This window comes from Gymnodraco acuticeps, unplaced genomic scaffold (genome assembly GCF_902827175.1).
Source record: "Gymnodraco acuticeps unplaced genomic scaffold, fGymAcu1.1, whole genome shotgun sequence".
Classification (NCBI taxonomy): Eukaryota; Metazoa; Chordata; class Actinopteri; order Perciformes; family Bathydraconidae; genus Gymnodraco; species Gymnodraco acuticeps.
The window spans coordinates 5,267,008-5,285,481 of NW_022989799.1; the positions used below are offsets into that span (position 1 = coordinate 5,267,008).

General features: G+C 41.2%; 1 protein-coding gene across 3 annotated transcripts in view; it reads left to right on the forward strand.

The window, feature by feature from the left end:
• The window catches only part of LOC117551287 (stromal membrane-associated protein 1-like), a 165,328-nt gene that overhangs the window by 38,086 nt on the left and 108,768 nt on the right, over window positions 1-18,474 (forward strand). For all 3 annotated transcript variants that reach the window (XM_034224111.1, XM_034224101.1, XM_034224120.1), the window contains exon 4: window positions 1,861-1,936. In XM_034224111.1, the coding sequence (XP_034080002.1) occupies window positions 1,861-1,936 (76 nt within the window). The remainder of the gene's footprint in view (window positions 1-1,860; window positions 1,937-18,474) is intronic.

Below are 18,474 nucleotides of genomic sequence, written 5' to 3' on the forward strand. Positions count from 1 at the left end.
TTAAATCAGCTGCTGTTACCTCATCTCTTTTGGTTTCAGGAGGAATATATCCATACATCGATATTTTCTTCATGAGCCAGGCCTTTCTTGAGAGTTTCGGGGAAGTGTCGCTTCAAAACAGATTCACCTCTGTGCGCAATTTTAAAAATAATCTGACAATAACTGTCTGGGAATCGCCCTCCACCGGCTACCCATAAGTTAATACATTTCTCTGTTGATTGATTGACATCTGACACAGCTAATGGTGATGATATAGCCCTCTCGTTTTCTACACACCTTTGTATAAAACCTTGTTTAGGACTGTCAATGAAATGCGGGACATCGGCTAAATGTGTGGGACAAATGATAAAAATGCTGTGCAGTCCCGCACAAAGCGGGACACCTGTGGCCTGTACTACGAAGCAGGATCTGAAATGACAGGAGAGTTTAGATGAGCCACCAAACAAACAATAATATAAGTGTCTAACTTGTGACACGTATGCAGAGAAGACGCCGACGTGTCGCACTTATCATTCATATCACATCATCAATCAGATCATCGATCATATAATATCATAATATATCATATACAGTATGTCCTTATCTGTGTCAGCTTCTCGAGCCGTGTCTGGACATGCAACACTTACATTGTCACATACTGTATGCAGAAGTGTTATTTAAAACAACACATTAAGTTGACGAAATACTCGAGTCAAGTGTATAAAGTTAGATCCACTCATGTCTTAGATGGGGCAGTGATATCATAAACCTGTTCATCTACGCATTCATACACTGCACTTTTTCTTTTTTAACCAGCTGCTCTGTGTTCACCTTGCAGGTGCAACCATGTGGCTTTTATCCTGGATTATGTGTTTAAGTCATGGATGTTTAAGTTTAACTTCTTCATATTTGTCTAATGTCAGAGAATATTTTAATCCGATCTGTGTATTTAGAGGTTCTCAGTCTTTCTGAGAAACTGTTAATCACAAAGATATGCTTTTCGTTAAATCACAGATTCTCCTGCTTGTAATGTGATCCTGCGTGTAACCTCAGGAAGACACAGGTCAAGAGGTCCTCTGACTTCCTGTGGGGGTGAGGGGTTTGGGCACATGAGGAGTTGCAATACAAAGGTGCCTTTGTTCCGACGTCTGGCAATCATTAAGTAAAAGCGCGGGTTTTCTTGGTTCCTCCCCTTTGGAAGGAGTGTATCGGCGCTATTTTCTCTTTGTCTCCAGAGTTGATTTGGTTGCTTCCATGACAATATGTGAAATGCCTTGTGAACTCTCCGGCTGTATTTCTCTCTCAATAAATAACAGTGTTTGGCTAAAAACGATCCAGCTTCCATCATTTCACGACCATTGGCTCTGCATTGCTGTACAGAAGTTTCTTTCACATCTAATATTATAGTTTACTTTTCATTCATGAAGTATGACGCTGCGCTGTCAGTACGCTTGTCCCTGTTTGTGATTGGTCAAATGTTGCTAACCCCACCTCTTACACGTGAACGCGCTCTCAGCCGGACAGAGAAACCCTGGCTTGATTTACTGAGTTGATAACCAGCGTCATAGGACCGCTTAGCGAGATCTCGTTTGTTAGGGTTAGTTAAGCCAGATAACTCAAACATATCCAGGGTCTGTTGAACTGGCTTCGTCGTACAGGCCACTGGTCACCCTAATCATGACAGACGTTTCTCAACTCTGTCACAATAGTTTTTTTCTTGTATCTAATCTTCTCCAGGAATTCAAATGTACAAACTCCTAATCACTACTTTTTTTATTTATGTCGGTGAGGATTTTAGCAAACTGTACGTTTCTGTCGGTCTGCATTATGGAGATTTGGATATTTTTGTGCATTATTTCTGTCCTTAACCCTGACCTTTAGAGCAGTGGAGGTCTTCATCCGGGACAAGTACGAGAGGAAAAAGTACTACGACAAGGAGGCGCTGGCTGCAGCTACAGTGAGTGTCACCAGGTCTTCCTTTTACATGTTTGTTTTAGCCAGTCAGTCCATGTGATTATAACTGTATAGAGCTGCTGTTTCATGAACATGTGTATCAATTGTTGCCAGTACACTGTATGCAAATTATTAGGCAAGTGTGAATTTTGACCATACCATCATTTTTGTGCATATTTTCCAACTCCAAGCTGTATAAACTTCAATGCGTATTAGATTTAAGCACATCAGGGGATGTGTATTTGTTCAATGACGGAGGGTATGTCCTAAGGAGATCAACACCCTATATAAAGCTTTGCATAATTATGAGGCAGCTTATTTTCCTCAGCCAAAATGGACCAAATAAGAGATTTAACGGACTTTTGTCAAACGTTTTTTAAAAGTCTTTCAGCGGGGTTGCAGCACTCGCTTGCTAAGATATTGGGTCCTGATTATATGGGATTAGTTTTGTGTCATAAAGATAAAGCAACACTTTCTCAGAATCAAGCAAAACTAAGAGTTTAAGAGAAAAAAAAGAAAAAATAGTCAAGAAAAAATAGATTTAATTTCAAAAATAAAACTATAAGTTGCAAACAAATCATTTGTGTAATCATGAAAACTATAAGTCTTTTTTCTTTGTTTTAATATATATTTTTGTTTGCAGTTCTCTTTTTCAATGATCAGACTTTTGCTCTCGCTGCAGCTCTTCTCGTTTGCGCTCCGTCATTTTTTGTTTTCAATTCTGACAAACGTCCCAGGTGGGCGGGACTTTCAGGGGTGTGTCCCCATTGGCTACTCAGTTTTTGAGTGACAGCCCACTACACCACAGATCGTACAGTGCAACTCATGCAGCAAACTCCGGAGTCCACTCGGCCACGTTTGTGTTGGTGCCTCCTGCCTCCTGTTTCATGAAAATATCGGACTTAACTTATGGATTGCTGTGCATTATACTTGTGTTGTGTAGTTTATACTTTATTCCAACTTTAAATATTTTAATACCTGAACAGTGAACACCTGAACACACTGATGCTGTAAAATAATTTCCCAATTTGGGATTGATAAAGTGTCTGTCTGTCTATTTATTTTATAGATTAAAAAAACTAGAAGCTAAAGGTGATACACAATATAAACTGTATACTGTTATTTTTTCAAAGACATGTTACATTTCAAAAAGCATATATTGCTATGTTTAGGACAAACAATTAAAGACTGCTTCAATTTAACTAATTCTACAATATAAAAGTGGCAGATTTTCTTTATTAAACAGACCAGACCTAATTAGGAACATGCTCACATCTTACTATGTGGGTCTGAAGAGCTGAAGCATTCATACACAATGGATACAAACTGTGTTGTCTCATTCTATATCCTGTGAGAAAATGATATACATTTAGCATAACAAATTTGACATACTATTCCTAGCCTGAGGAAGATATGAATAATCAACAGATTTGAATGGAATCTCTAACATTTTCATGTAGAATAAAGACAAAAGAGTGATTATACAAATTACATTTATTGAAATTTGAACCAGAAGATGAAGTCTCAAAGAATGTTTTAAATAAAAGGACATAAAACAAAAAGGTGGATAATAACATCTATTAAATATACAGTTGCAAGAAAAAGTATGTGAACCCTTGGGAATTACCTGGATTTCTGCATAAGTTGGTCATAAAATGTGTTCTGATCTTCATCTAAGTCACAACAATAGACAAACACAGTCTGCTTAAACTAATACCACACAAACAATTATATGTGTTCATGTTTTTATTGAACACACCATGTAAACATTCACAGTGCAGGGTGGACAAAGTATGTGAACCCCTAGGCTAAAGACTTCTTCAAGAGCTAATTGGAGTCAGGAGTCAGCCAACCTGGAGTCCAATCAATGAGACGAGATTGGAGGTGTTGGTTAAAGCTGCCCTGCCCTATAACAAATACACACCAGTTTTGAATTTGCTATTCTTAAGAAGCATTGCCAGATGTGAAGCATGCCTCGCACAAAAGAGCTCTCAGAAGACCTACGATTAAGAATTGTTGACTTGCATAAAGCTGGAAAGGGTTACAAAAGTATCTCTAAAAGCCTTGATGTTCATCAGTCCACGGTAAGACAAATTGTCTATAAATGGAGAAAGTTCAGCACTGTTTCTACTCTCCCTAGGAGTGACCGTCCTGTAAAGATGACTGCAAGAGCACAGCGCAGAATGCTCAATGAGGTGACGAAGAATCCTAGAGTGTCAACTAGAGACTTAAAGAAATCTCTGGCACATGCTAACATCTCTGTTGACGAATCTACGATACGTAAAACACTGAACAAAAATGGAGTTCATGGGAGGACACCACGGAGGAAGCCACTGCTGTCCAGAAAAAACATTGCTGCACGTTTGAAGTTTGCAAAAGAGCACCTGGATGTTCCACAGCACTACTGGCAACATATTCTGTGGACAGATGAAACCAAAGTTGAGTTGTTTGGAAGGAACACACAACGCTATGTGTGGAGAATCCAAAGGGTTCACATACTTTTTCTTGCAACTGAGAGACTGAGAGGCCAGGTGGAGGTGGGCTACTGGTATGGGCTGGTATTATTAAAGATGATCTAGTTCGACCTTTTCAGGTTGAAGAAGTGAGGGTTGACTCAAATCCAGTCTTTGATAGTGTTACGTTATTATGAGAGTGCTCTCATGCTTGTTTGAATCTGAAATTGTATATATTTATGTCCGCATCTGTAGCCTGTTATTTTCTCATTATACCGCACTGTCAATTAATTAAAAAAAGTAAATATATGTCATCATGAACACAGTTCTGTCCATCAGACAGAGGGCTGCTGTGCCTCCTGTCATCATTAATGGACGTCTCTTTAAAATGACTGCTCAGAGGAGAGGATTTCTCATTTCTCTAACCGCCTGCTGCTTCCCCTCCTCTCTCCTCGGTTCCCCTCCTCGAGTCCTCCGCTCACATCTCCTGTGGGCGGGACTAAGACACGAGAAGGGGAGTCAAGGAGGGGAGTCGAGGAGGGGAATTAGAGAAATGAGAAACCTTCACAGTATGTGATAGGCTAAGGGGCGGGACATCTCTAAGCGGTTGACAAATGACAACGGATACAGCCAGCTAACCAATCGGAGCAGACTTGGTTCTGGTTTCAGACAGAGGGTGAAAAGAGGTGCTGCAGCACAGGCAGTATGAGAAAAATAAAGAGCTTTTTGAACATTAAAGCATGGAGACATGTCACAGTAGAGACCAGAGGTTGCGTTAACTGAATATTTTCCGTCTATGACTGATTTTTTTTAACAATGACTGACAAATCTGAAAGCAGTCCATTTTGACAGATTAGAACAAACTCGGAACAGCGCCAAAGTTTCCCCGCAGCGAGGCTCCGGTGTTATGCCGTGTTATACATGCCCTCCAAAAAGGAAATCATACCGTTTCCAAACCTAATAGTGCCGTACAAATCATTGACATGTCTGTGAGTTTTGGCTTTACGCTGTGCACGCTCCCGCGAGGTGCAGCAGCCATGCACAACACGGCGCATGTGAACTGTCCCCCCCCGTTGACAGTTCACGAGCATGCTTCCCCCCCCCCCCCTCGTCAGAGTTGTATTAAGGCCGACGGGTAATTCTGGATTTTGACAGACAATTTACGATCCTGTCCGTCAAAATGACGAGCAGCGAAAAAGTCTAGCGCAACCTCTGGTAGAGACACTACATATATGAACCTGAAAATTAGCATGTTAAACTCATAAACTCAAACGCTTTGTTATGTTTTCAATTTTTATTGGAGGTGCGTTTTCTAAAAGCAGTAGATATATTTGCAGGTTTTTATTATACCATATTACTGATGAAATATACAGTGGGGCAAACAAGTATTTAGTCAGCCACCAATTGTGCAAGTTCTCCCACTTAAAAAGATGAGAGGCCTGTAATTTTCATCCTAGGTATACCTCAACTATGAGAGACAGAATGAGAAAGAAAAAATCCAGAAAATCACATTGTCTGATTTTTAAAGAATGTATTTGAAAATTATGGTGGAAAATAAGTATTTGGTCAATAACAAAACTTCATCTCAATACTTTGTTATATAGCCTTTGTTGGCAATGACAGAGGTCAAACGTTTTCTGTAAGTCTTCACAAGGTTTTCACACACTGTTGCTGGTATTTTGGCATGCAGATCTCCTCCTTGGGCAACACAGACTTTCAACTCCCTCCAAAGATTTTCTATGGGGTTGAGATCTGGAGACTGGCTAGGCCACTCCACGACCTTGAAATGCTTCTTACGAAGCCACTCCTTCGTTGCCCGGGCAGTGTGTTTGGGATCATTGTCATGCTGAAAGACCCAGCCACGTTTCATCTTCAATGCCCTTGCTGATGGAAGGAGGTTGTCACTCAAAATCTCACGATACATGGCCCCATTCATTCTTTCCTTTACACGGATCAGTCGTCCTGGTCCCTTTGCAGAAAAACAGCCCCAAAGCATGATGTTTCCACCCCCATGTTTCACAGTAGGTATGGTGTTCTTTGGATGCAACTCAGCATTCTTTCTCCTCCAAACACGTCTAGTTGAGTTTTTACCAAAAAGTAATATTTTGGGTTTCATCTGACCATATGACATTCTCCCAATCCTCTTCTGGATCATCTAAATGCTCTCTAGCAAACTTCAGACGGGCCTGGACATGTACTGGCTTAAGCAGGGGGACACGTCTGGCACTGCAGGATTTGAGTCCCTGGCGGCGTAGTGTGTTACTGATGGTAGCCTTTGTTACTTTGGTCCCAGCTCTCTGCAGGTCATTGACTAGGTCCCCCCGTGTGGTTCTGGGATTTTTGCTCACCGTTCTTGTGATCATTTTGACCCCACGAGGTGAGATCTTGCCTGGAGCCCCAGATCGAGGGAGATTATCAGTGGTCTTGTATGTCTTCCATTTTCTAATAATTGCTCCCACAGTTGATTTCTTCACACCAAGCTACTTGCCTATTGCAGATTCATTCTTCCCAGCCTGGTGCAGGTCTACAATTTTGTTTATGGTGTCCTTTGACAGCTCTTTGGTCTTGGCCATAGTGGAGTTTGGAGTGTGACTGTTTGAGGTTGTGGACAGGTGTCTTTTATACTGATAACGAGTTCAAACAGGTGCCATTAATACAGTTAACGAGGGGAGGACAGAGGAGGCTCTTAAAGAAGAAGTTACAGGTCTGTGAGAGCCAGAAATCTTGTTTGTTTGTAGGTGACCAAATACTTAGTTTACCGAGGAATTTACCAATTAATTCATTAAAAATCCTACAATGTGATTTCCTGGATTCTTTCCCCCCATTCTGTCTCTCATAGTTGAAGTGTACCATAGGATGAAAATTACAGGCCTCTTTCATCTTTTTAAGTGGAAGAACTTGCACAATTGGTGGCTGACTAAATACTTTTTTGCCCCACTGTAAATGATTTCCTTTCTCTTGCCTGTTGGCGAGAAAATGCTGAAAGCCTTATAAATTACAATCTGGTTTTGACTGATGTTCTGTTAAAAGTGCAAATGAGCTTACGTTTGGCATCTTTTCCCCACACAACAGTGACTGGTCGGTGCCAATGCCTCATGGTTGTCTTCGCTATCTTTTACTCATCAAGCCTGTAAAGTTTTTTTATTTGGTGACCTTCTCTGCACTTCTGTTTATCACACTGGTGATGTTTTCTTAGCTTACATGTGTGGAAAGGCCTTTCAGCCCAGACATCACAGTCTCATTGGATCTGATACCAAGACGTGGTGCACACAGTAGAGAATAACCTTTCAAAAACACTGTTATCATTCATGTCTTTATCAGCGGCCTGAGATGTGTACACTGTATGCCTCTTTTGTGAGGATAATGGGAGTGAGAGGAAGGTAGTGTGTAGGTGTGTGTGGGTGGTTGGTTGCACATCTCAACAGAGAGTTTATCTTTGCGAGGTGTGTGTCATACAAATGTAACTTAAATTCCCTCTATCATAAACCTTACACTCGCTAGTAGTTTGACTCACTCTACTGTGTGTAAGGTAGAGCTTTTATTTTCCTAAAAAATATACAAATGATTGTTTCTTTTTTTTTTAAGTTTTAAAACTGTAGCTTCATGTGCTTGCAATCGAGATAATTATAGAACAAATTATGTTCATTATTAAATCATATCTGATAAATGATTGCTCCTAAAACAGTGGTGCAGCAATAACAGTTCAGTCAGACAACTCACGTGTTTCTTTATATGTTTATTAGAAGCAGCATATAGTTTGAGTTTGACGTCTAGGCCTCATCACTCCACAGATTTACAAAGAACATTGAGCAGGGCTCGACATTAAGGACCGGGGCCATCTAGTATTTAGCTCGGGCAATGAAGCCTCACCTGCTGGTTGCCCTATCGGGCAATCTATTATGCCAGTATCATGCAGCTCGCGGATCCAGTAATGAGTGACCCGACAGTAAAACTAAACATATCTATAACTATTTTAGGTAGTTTGAGAGGTAATTAAAATCTACGTGTGATATTCTAACCTGAAGTGTGTGTTTTGTCCGCTCACCGCTGCATGTGATTATGCAGAGCTGCTGTCGACTCGTCAGCAGCAGCTGATCTCTCTCTCCCGTCAGATTAGACTTCACTCGCGTTTATGTCCATATCGATCAGATCCAGCTAGTTCTAGCTAATGATAGGACTACCTGCTTATTAAAAGACACCTAAACAATAAGACCCCGGCCACACGAGGACGAAAAGGGCTAAACGCATAGGATTAACGCAAACGCAATCGCAAAAAAGCTTGCGTCCACACGCAATATTCACCGGATAGTGTCTGTCCACACGAGACAGCTCCGTTTAGCTCCAACCGCTGGAGAAGCTGCAGTACATATGCCGAGCCTGTACGTGGCGCTGTAACTTCCTCCACAAAAGCAGCGAAGAAGCATGGTTGTCATGGTTGCCCTTCTGTTTATTCTCCGCGGTGGGGGCCGAGGGAACCGGGCAGAGTTTTTCGCCAGTCAATGTGTATTAAAGTTTAAATCATCCGGACAAAATTATAAGAGTGCCGGTCAAAGATCTTCTTTGTTATTTATTGAGCTTTAAAACAAATGAATAACGAATCTATATAATATAATAATAAAATACATGGAGCCTCTCTTTTTCCTCCCTCTCTTCGGACAGCTTCAGTGTCTGTCTCATGCAGCAGCTGATCCAGTAATGAGTGACCTGGCCGACAGTAAAAATAAACATATTTATAACTAGTTTAGGTAGTTTGAGAGGTGTCTCCGTCCTGTCAGATTAGACTTCACTCGCGTTTATGTCCATATCGAGAGAAAGATAAATAATCTGAATTCAGTGTGCAGTTTACTTTGACGCGGGGGTGAGCAGCAGAGGTGGGGAGAGGCGGGGCTATTGCCTCATCATTATCAGAAAATGATCATATAGGGCGTACACACGGAGCCGTTGGACCCCCCAGAGCGTTGCGTATGCCGTTCTATCCACCTTGGGACCCGTTATCGTTTCCGCAGTCGTTTAGTGCCGTATTCGGTCGTCCTCGTGTGGCCGAACGGTCTATATGACACTAAACAGTAACGCAAACGACCGTTTTCGTCCTCGTGTGGCCGGGGCCTAAGTGTCGCTATGCAACTGGGTGAGGCCACAAAGTATAGCACAGCATTATGCATTTGTTCACATGCCCACCGGAACCCCGAGGCATTACCAACAGATCAACGCACAATCAACCCATACAGGACATCTCTTTCTCCACATTACGTGTTAGACATTAGAATTGACTATTCTCGTCTGTCACATACTTTCTTGTCTGTCACATAAGTGGCGCAACTGAAGCGGTATTGCGCTAAAGGGAAATTATTTTGACCGGACATTTTGACCGAAGAGATTTAGATTTGCCGGCTAACGGGAACTCTGACATCCCATTTTGTGTGCTTCGCGGATGCGCTCGGCTCCTCTCGACTGCTGCTCGGGTCTGCTCGGTCAGCTTCCGGATGAGGAGGCATTCGTTCGACCAACTTACAGTAGACAACATTACAAACATTTTTAACAGGGGCCATAATAGTGTAAATAATGTTTGTTTTGGCAGTTATAACTGAATGTAATGTTTTCTACTTTTTTACATCTGGGAAGGCATTTGCCTTCATCAGATGGAAAGTGTCTTGACCAACAACAAAGTGTTTCTTATAGCTATGCAGGGCATGCAAGCGAGCAAACACAAACAAGAACAAACAAACAAGTGAAATGAAGAATACAATTGAAATTGTACAATATAATATTGTGGTGGTTCATCTTATAATTCAGTCTAGAGAATGCACCAGACAGCATCTAAGACCTGCAAAAATCTAAATGTTCTAGGGGGAGGCCCCCCAAACCCTTCGTGCGTCATTTCGTCCGCGCGCATTTTTCAGAGCAATCTCCATTGGGCTCAGGGCCATCTGTAAATTAGCTTAGATGGCCCACAGGGCCATCTCCCAAAATCCTTAATGTCATGCACTGTTGAGTGATGATTAGATAACTATCCCCCTGAGCCTACAGGTGGAAGCTGGGGTGGTGGTGGAGCAGGCGAGCAGCAGCAACATGAAACACAGCAGCATTAGCAATGTGAACGCAATAGCAGGGCACACACGCAGCAGCAGCAGCAGCAGCAGCAGCAGCAGCAGCAGCAGCAGCAGCAGCAGCGAGGCAGAGGCAGGCAGATCTGGCAGCTTAAATAGAGCAGCATGTTTAGGAGAATGCGTTGGTTGGTTGTAAGAGGGACGAGGTGCGTCACATGTTAATGTTCATTGGTGCTCGAGTTGACTGCCTGAACTAGCTCGCAGGCTTCGCCCCATTTAATTGTAGACCGACCTTGAAGTTAGCATCGCGATGGCTCGCCAAAGAAGAAACAACGCAATTATTTCCCTTGGATTTTTGAATATAGCTGAAAGTAAGATCTTTAGCAAACACATTTTATAGATAGGATAATCTCTCCACATATTAAGACCACTTAATTTTTGAAGCGTAAATGCAATGACCTCACGAGAGCCCTTCACACCAACATCCTGTTTAAGGTTATAATTGCAGAAGAAAGTTTGACCAGTTATTAAATCCAAGGATTCACTTACTTTTTCTACCAGAGCTTCGAGTGTTTAATGGATGTGTTCAAAAAAGACATGAAAGATTACAAATGTTTGTGTTATCATAAGCACATTGTGTTTGTCTATACTTGTGACTTGAAGATCAGATCACTTTTAATGACCGATTCATGCATAAAACCAGGACATTCCAAAGGGTTCACATACTGAATGATAATCACTCAGCAAAATCAATGATTCTCCTTTGATTTGCACTCCGACTAAATATTGTAAAGTGATACGAATAATGCAGGTATTTCTAACCCACCCACTCCACAGGATGCTTCACACACAGACAAAACAGTGTTTAAACCACAAGTTGCAGGAATATAGATACACTCTGAACAACAAATGTGTTACATTATACAAAATGACTTGTCTCAGTCGTTCTCAGGCAATCTTTCTTTCATCCCTCTGTTTCTTCCCTCGTTTTGTTTCCCGTCTTGTGTTTCTCACTTCTCCTTCTCCCTCCTGCCGCTCTGTGAAGCGTTGCCAGCAGCCAGACTGTGATCTCAGATCTGTTTCTGCCAGCCACACAGCGGCTCGGCTTTTATATGCAAATTAATTATTAAAAACAACTCATTATCACTTTAAGCAGTTTGGTGTGTGTGTGTGGTGTGTGTGTGTGTGTGTGTGTGTGTGTGTGTGTGTGGTGTGTGTGTGTGTGTGTGTGTGTGTGTGTGTGTGTGTGTGTGTGTGTGTGTGTGTGTGGTGTGTGTGTGTGTGTGTGTGTGTGTTGTGTGTGTGTGTGTGTGTGTGTGTGTGTGTGGTGTGTGTGTGTGTGGTGTGTGTGTGTGTGTGTGTGTGGTGTGTGTGTGTGTGTGTGTGTGTGTGTGTGTGTGTGTGTGTGTGTGTGTGTGTGTGTGTGTGTAAAAAAAAGTGTTTCTTGGGCACTTATAGAAGAGAAAACGTTTGTGTCTGTCTTCGCTGTAGTTAAGCCATCTGTTTAACACAATGTCTGGATGTTATTGCCAGTTAGTTTAACACTGGCTATCTTATATTTTAATAAGACGGATACAGTAGAAAGTAAATGTATGCAGTACTTCTTAGTGTAAATGATAATTACATTGTTGGAGAAAAGCTCGCTCACAAAACAGTTGACAAGGCTTCATTGAAAAGGCGTTTTGTAACTTCTTTGGGAACAGCCACTGTGGGCATTTTTTCCAATCAAAAGCACATTGATTTTCACTTAATTTCACAAGCTTCTCTTCACCTCTTGCTGTGCATCTGCATTTACACAAGCAGGTCTAAACCCTTTTGTTCTCCTTGTGTGAAAATGCTTGTATAACCTCAACCCTGTAATGCACAACCAAGTATTATCCATCTTATTTTACAGGACAAACATGCTGAGGTGATTTCAAACAATACATAGTTTTATGACCAGAAAGAGAAAATAAAATTAAAAAACTACATGTAAATGTATTCAAACAACACAAGGTCAAAATATTTGTGCTTTAGGCAACATTTTATCTTGGGAACCAGGATTAAAAACCCATACTATCTTCTTATTGAGGTTATATTACAAAACATTGATTTGCGTATCATACATAGTTGTATTACATATGCACCGGTTTCAGTTGTTCAGTACATTTACTCAAATACTAAAAGAAAACGAGCTATTAAGCAACATATTGGTATCTAGTTTATTATTGAAATCCATGGTGAATTGATATTTAAAGAATAATTAACGTGTATGTTTTATGTAGATATGCGTAACTGTGAAGTTCTTTCATATTAAAAAAAAAGTGCTCTCTTTGTATGCTACGTTAATGCGGAAGTGGGCGTGGTTACATTTCAACCGATAGACACGACCTGGCAATTCCAAATGTTGCCATTTCTGAATATTTATTTAAACAGGATATACTATGCTAATTTTCTTGTTAATATTTGTATTTTGTACTCCTACTGTGACATGTCTCCATGCTTTAATGTTCAAAAAGGTCTTTATTTTTCTCGTGCTGCATACAGCACCTCTTTTCACCCTCTGATTGGTTAGCTGGCCGGCTCTGTTGTTATTGGTCAACTGTTTAAAAGTTTCCCGTTCCGTAGCCCATCACGTGAAATATGTTGGAGCGCTAGCCAATAGAAGAACAAGTGTTACACAAAAAACACAATAACACACTACAGGAAAGGGAAAACCCCAAAAAGCATAATAAAAAGCACCTTTAAACATTTCTTATTAAATGAAGTGATAATTTTCTTTATTCAACATATTTAACTATTCCAGGATGAAAGCGCAAAATAACTTTATACATATCCGACAACACGTTTGTTTTTTGTCCACCTGGCACAAGTATGTCCTTAATTCATGAACCTGGGTCATCGTGTAAATAAACACATTTGTATTCTTTCAAAATGAACACAGTCTTCCCTTAGATGAACCAGGGATGGTTTTGGTAACATAACTCACATTTAAAAGTTCCCATGATGGTCCTCATACTGGGAATGGACATCTTAGCAATTACAATTCAGAAAAAAACAAACATTTGTATCTTCAGACCCGTTATGTGCATTCAAAATGCCTTATGCAGACATGTTCTTCATTTCATGGTGCATATAATGCTTTGGATCTGTTTGCATTGTATAAGTGACGAGATGTTTTCTATTGGACAGCTTGCACTACTTTGTTCACGGTACATCTACACCATGTCCATTGCCAATGCAGCATGAGCTGTTTGTTCTGCCATGAGTGCATTAGTTGTGAGTGTCAGTATCTGGACCACACATTATTTCAATGTTAGGGGAATCAACAAGACATCACATTGTGTCTTGCAACCCCTGTGTGATGAGCCCAGTGATTGGCCTAAAAACGTCACAAGAGAGCAGCGCAGTCACCCCGGAGGAATGGTTGGCTGATTCCTCCCCTTGTTTTCCTGTGTTAGTCATACGGATGTCCTGTCTGCTGTGTCCACAGTGCTTGCCAATGTTCTGCGTGTTCCTGCAGCCATGTGGCAGTTTGCTTAACGTCTGCCATCCAATGACACTAACGACATCATCACAGCACCGCTAGCAACGCTGTAGCAAAAGTTCAGTGCAGATTTTCTCTTGGATTTTTGACAGTTTGACAAAAGGCTGGACCCCAAAAGACAGCTTTTAATTAAATAAAGCTAATAACAAGGACAGTTTAACACACTGGGGGACCAAAACAAAGAACACAAAGACAAACTGAACGACAACAGACCAGAGACGGCACATGGAACAAGGGTCGAACGCGGGGAATCAGCCAGGGACAAAATAACAACACACATCAGTAACCAGACGGGAACACTAGGGAGACAGTCATGTACATACAGGACTAATCACAAAGACAAGACACAGCTGGGTAGGGCAGGCAAAAACAAGACGGTAATAAGTGCAAAGAATCATACAACCAAACATGTGGGAAAACACAGGAAATAGACGACACAGGATTTTTTTGTTATTTTCTGAAATGTTTTATTTTCTCTCTTTACCTGGTAATAGCCATAAAATGAATAAAAACAGCATACTGGTGCCCCACTGCATGAAGCTGGTGGTTTGTGTTGTCAATTCCTCTCAGACATCCACTTAGTTTTTTTGGGGTTCTCTATCGGTCAATATTTGTCCATTCAAAACCCCAAAACGTCTTCTTTAAATCATTCACCAATTCGATTTTGGGGGTCAGAGGTCAAGGTCGCTGTGACCTCAAAAAACATTTTGGCCTTGACAGTTCACATGATAAATGTACACAAATTAGTAATAGGATAAAAGAATCAAATGATGACACTTTAGACTTGATGGACGTTGGCTGAGCCCATTACCCTCAAGGCTTTATGTCTTTGCTTTTTACTATGCATCTCTTCTTATTCTGTTTTTGTGCTACTGTTGCTGCAAGAAAACTGAGTTTCTCCACTGGTTATTCATAAAAGCTTATCTTAAAGGTGGGGTAGGTAAGTTTGAGAAACCGGCTCGAGATACACTTTTTGTTATATTCCATGGAATGCTCTTAACATCCCGATAGCAATGAATATCTGAAGTGCTTTGACAAAAAATCCATAAAAAAATGTTCACCTGTGGAAGCCGTAGCGCTGTAAAAAGCACGACCAATCATCTGAGCCGGCCCGGCTAAAGTAACTGGATGGCCTACCTGCCTGTCAGCCTTCCATCTGTGCACAAACTTATCTCGTGCCCTCATTGGTCATGTGCGCGTTCCTGTGTGTTGGAGGAGGGGCTCTGTGAGGAAGTGGCAGATTTTTTCTGGCTATGTATTTTCAAATTCTAGCGCACTCGAGCCGGTTTCTCCAACATTACCTACCCCACCTTTAAGTTATCACATGTTATTACACGCCTTAGTTGAGTACTCGATTCTGATTGGTGAATTTGGACATCCCAGAGGTGATTGATTCTCGCTTTCCGAATGCTGCTAAGGAGAACACACCATATATTTTATTCAGTCAGAGAGTGCATCTATTGGAGATGCAGAATTGAAATGGGGGGATAAAGGGGGTTACATTGCTTTAAATGTTTGTCGGGCTTGGGAGTCAAACCTGCTCGGCAGTGAACACCACATATGGGAGCGGGAACAGCAGCAGAAGAAGACAGACAGGAAGTAAACACTAAAGGGAACAGCAGAAGAAGACAGACAGGAAGTAAACACTAACAGGAACAGCAGAATCTTATCTGCAATCATCTCACAAAGCATAACTCAAGGTCATTCAGTTGATATTCTTTTAAAGCACAGTGGGAAAATATTACAGTTTAAACATCTAAAACATCCCTCAGCCTCCATACTACTTGTTTTATTCATCTATGTGCAACTACTGTAATTTACTGCAGCGAGTGTCCTTTATAAGAGTATAAATTGATCCATTAAAGGTGCCCAGTGTCTCAGTTAAGATGTTAACCATCGCTCTGTTTCACTATCAGTGTACACACAGCCAGACACCTCTATCTCTAACTCCCAGTATCTGTTCGACCTCTATTCATCCTCTTCAGCCGGCTCGCACTCTTGTTATCCATCTACTCTTTATCATTCTCTCTCCCCCTTTACCCTCCAGCCTCTTTTCTCTTTATCTTCTCCATCAGCCCATCCGTGCCTGTTTAGTGCTGCGTCGACAGTATCAAAGTCGGAAGAGGAGCAAGATTTAAGAGAGAGAGGGGTTGGAACCTTAAAAGACATCAACAGAATAATTAGGGGAATAGCAAATGATTTCACATCCCTTCTGTGCCGCGTTCACCACCACAGGCAACAAAAGCAAGCAGTCGTTTAATGCCTAAACAGCTGAGGAAAGGGGAAGAAGGATTGAAATAAAAGAATATGAAAAATGGAGAAAACATTCCTCTGTTCAGCCCTTAGAAACACAGTCAGTGTTAGTTTTCACCTAAGGTGTCGTAGAGAGCAAAGGAGGGGGAGAGAAAAGGCAGTGAGAAAGTAAGGCAGGTGGTTTCCTGTTAATGATGTCACTTTTTAAGTTGCTTGTAACAATGGTATGGACATACAGCATAAAAGTCTTCAGATGATTTCTACAGATGCATGGGTACTGAAGAGGCCTTAACAAAGACCAATTGCACCAAACCAAAGAGGTATGAATGCAACATGGAGCACCTTAAAGGCAGAAGGTCTATACTTGGAATACAAAAAGAATACACCAACACCCAAAAGTCTGGACCACAACACATTTACCAGCCAATGGCACGTTAGCCTGCAACAGCACTTTGACAACCCTGGAGTTTGACTGACAGAGAAGACCTTCCATCTGAAAGCATCTTAACTCTTGACAGCAATAAATGTCAGCAGTCTGGTAAACAAACTTTTTCAGGACAGTGCAAAAGGTACAAGAGCAGTATGACAATCACACAAGAACAGGACAGCGTCCAGAGAGGCCGGCCAGCTCAGGACACAGTAAATTAAATGATTATCCTGTTGCTGTGCATTTCAATGATACAGAGCTGGACAACTGTTTTCACAATTGAATGGTATAAATAATAAAGGTAAACATGCCAATGAGAGGGGTTGATATTACAGTATATGTCAAGCCCTTAGAAGTGCTCAGATCATTGAAGCAAATGTGTAGGGGCCTCTAACACTGTATCCAGTTCTCATCATACATCCAAGGTTTGTGTGACCTAAACACCCAGTGTAGTATTTTCTAGGGATGGGAATTTGAAAGCAAATGTATATTCGAATATTCGACCCCCCAAAAAAACGGTTAACCGGTTAACCGAAATGTACATATCCTATAAAAAATAAAATAAAATTGGGTAAAATTTCTTTTTTCAATTTCAATTTTTTTTTTACCCAAGTTTTTTTCCAATAATTTTTGGAAATAAATACATACATGTTCAAATAAGTGTAGACAACCAAGTCCCAATTTGTCAAATGTATTGAACTGGTGATCACAGTTTGACAGCTATAGGCATACAGCTTTCATGTGCAGAGGCGATTCACAATCAGCCCAGCTGTAGAGAAGAACCTCTCAGCTGGAACGGAGGTTACGGGTATAGCAAGGTATAGCATGTAATCTACGTTTAATTTGGCATAGTTTGCCCTCTTACACCGCACTCACTCACCTGGTCGAAATATTTCCACACATTACTCCTTTTTGACGCCATGTCTGTTGTGTAGGACTCTTCTTAGAGTGTAAATAATTACCGGACTGTGACTGGTAAAATATGTTGAATACCGGCAAAACTAAATCTCTCCAGCTTCAAAATGTCTATGTACTTTGCGCCACACACGTTGCCAAGCAGCGCTTATTGTTGTATGAGGCTGGCCACTCATGTGTCGGCGAGTGTTGACAGGGGGCGGGGGGAGCACGCTCATGAACTGTTAGCGCTGGAACCTCGCAACGGCTGCGGAGCGCATTTGCGGCACATTTGGGCCTAAGATGAGTGTTTGAGTCTGTGTGATCTGCGTGTAGGGAGGGGCAGCAGCCATATCATTGGCTAGACTAGCTAGATCTGATGGATTTGGACATAAAACACGAGTGAAGTATAACCGGACTCGAGAGATAGAGATCAGCACCTGCAGCTCTGCCGCTGTGAGGGACCGGTGAGGCGGAGCAAAACACACCTTTAGACGTCAACTAACACATTTAGCTATGGCACTTTCGTATTTATATACATTGAATTATTAAATTTGATAATATGTAATCAACTTAGGCATCACTCCCAAAAAATTGAAATAAATAATAAATAAAAATATTCATAACTCATATTCAAATACATGAATAATTATTCGAATACCTGAATAATTTCGAATATTCGAATAATCGTTCCCATCCCTAGTATTTTCTCCCCAATAATAGACTACAAATACATATATTTATCCTTATTTTATGACCTGACTTCGTTCACATATTTCTGGCTTTCATCGATCCGTTCAGCTGCTGTGTGGAGAGGCAGTAAGCAGAGACAAGGACACATCTAGAGGGAGTAGCTGTATGCATGAAAGAAAGGCAGCAAACAGCCAGATGGCAGAGGACATAAACAAGGAAATTATAAAAGGTTAGAACTGTTTAGATCAA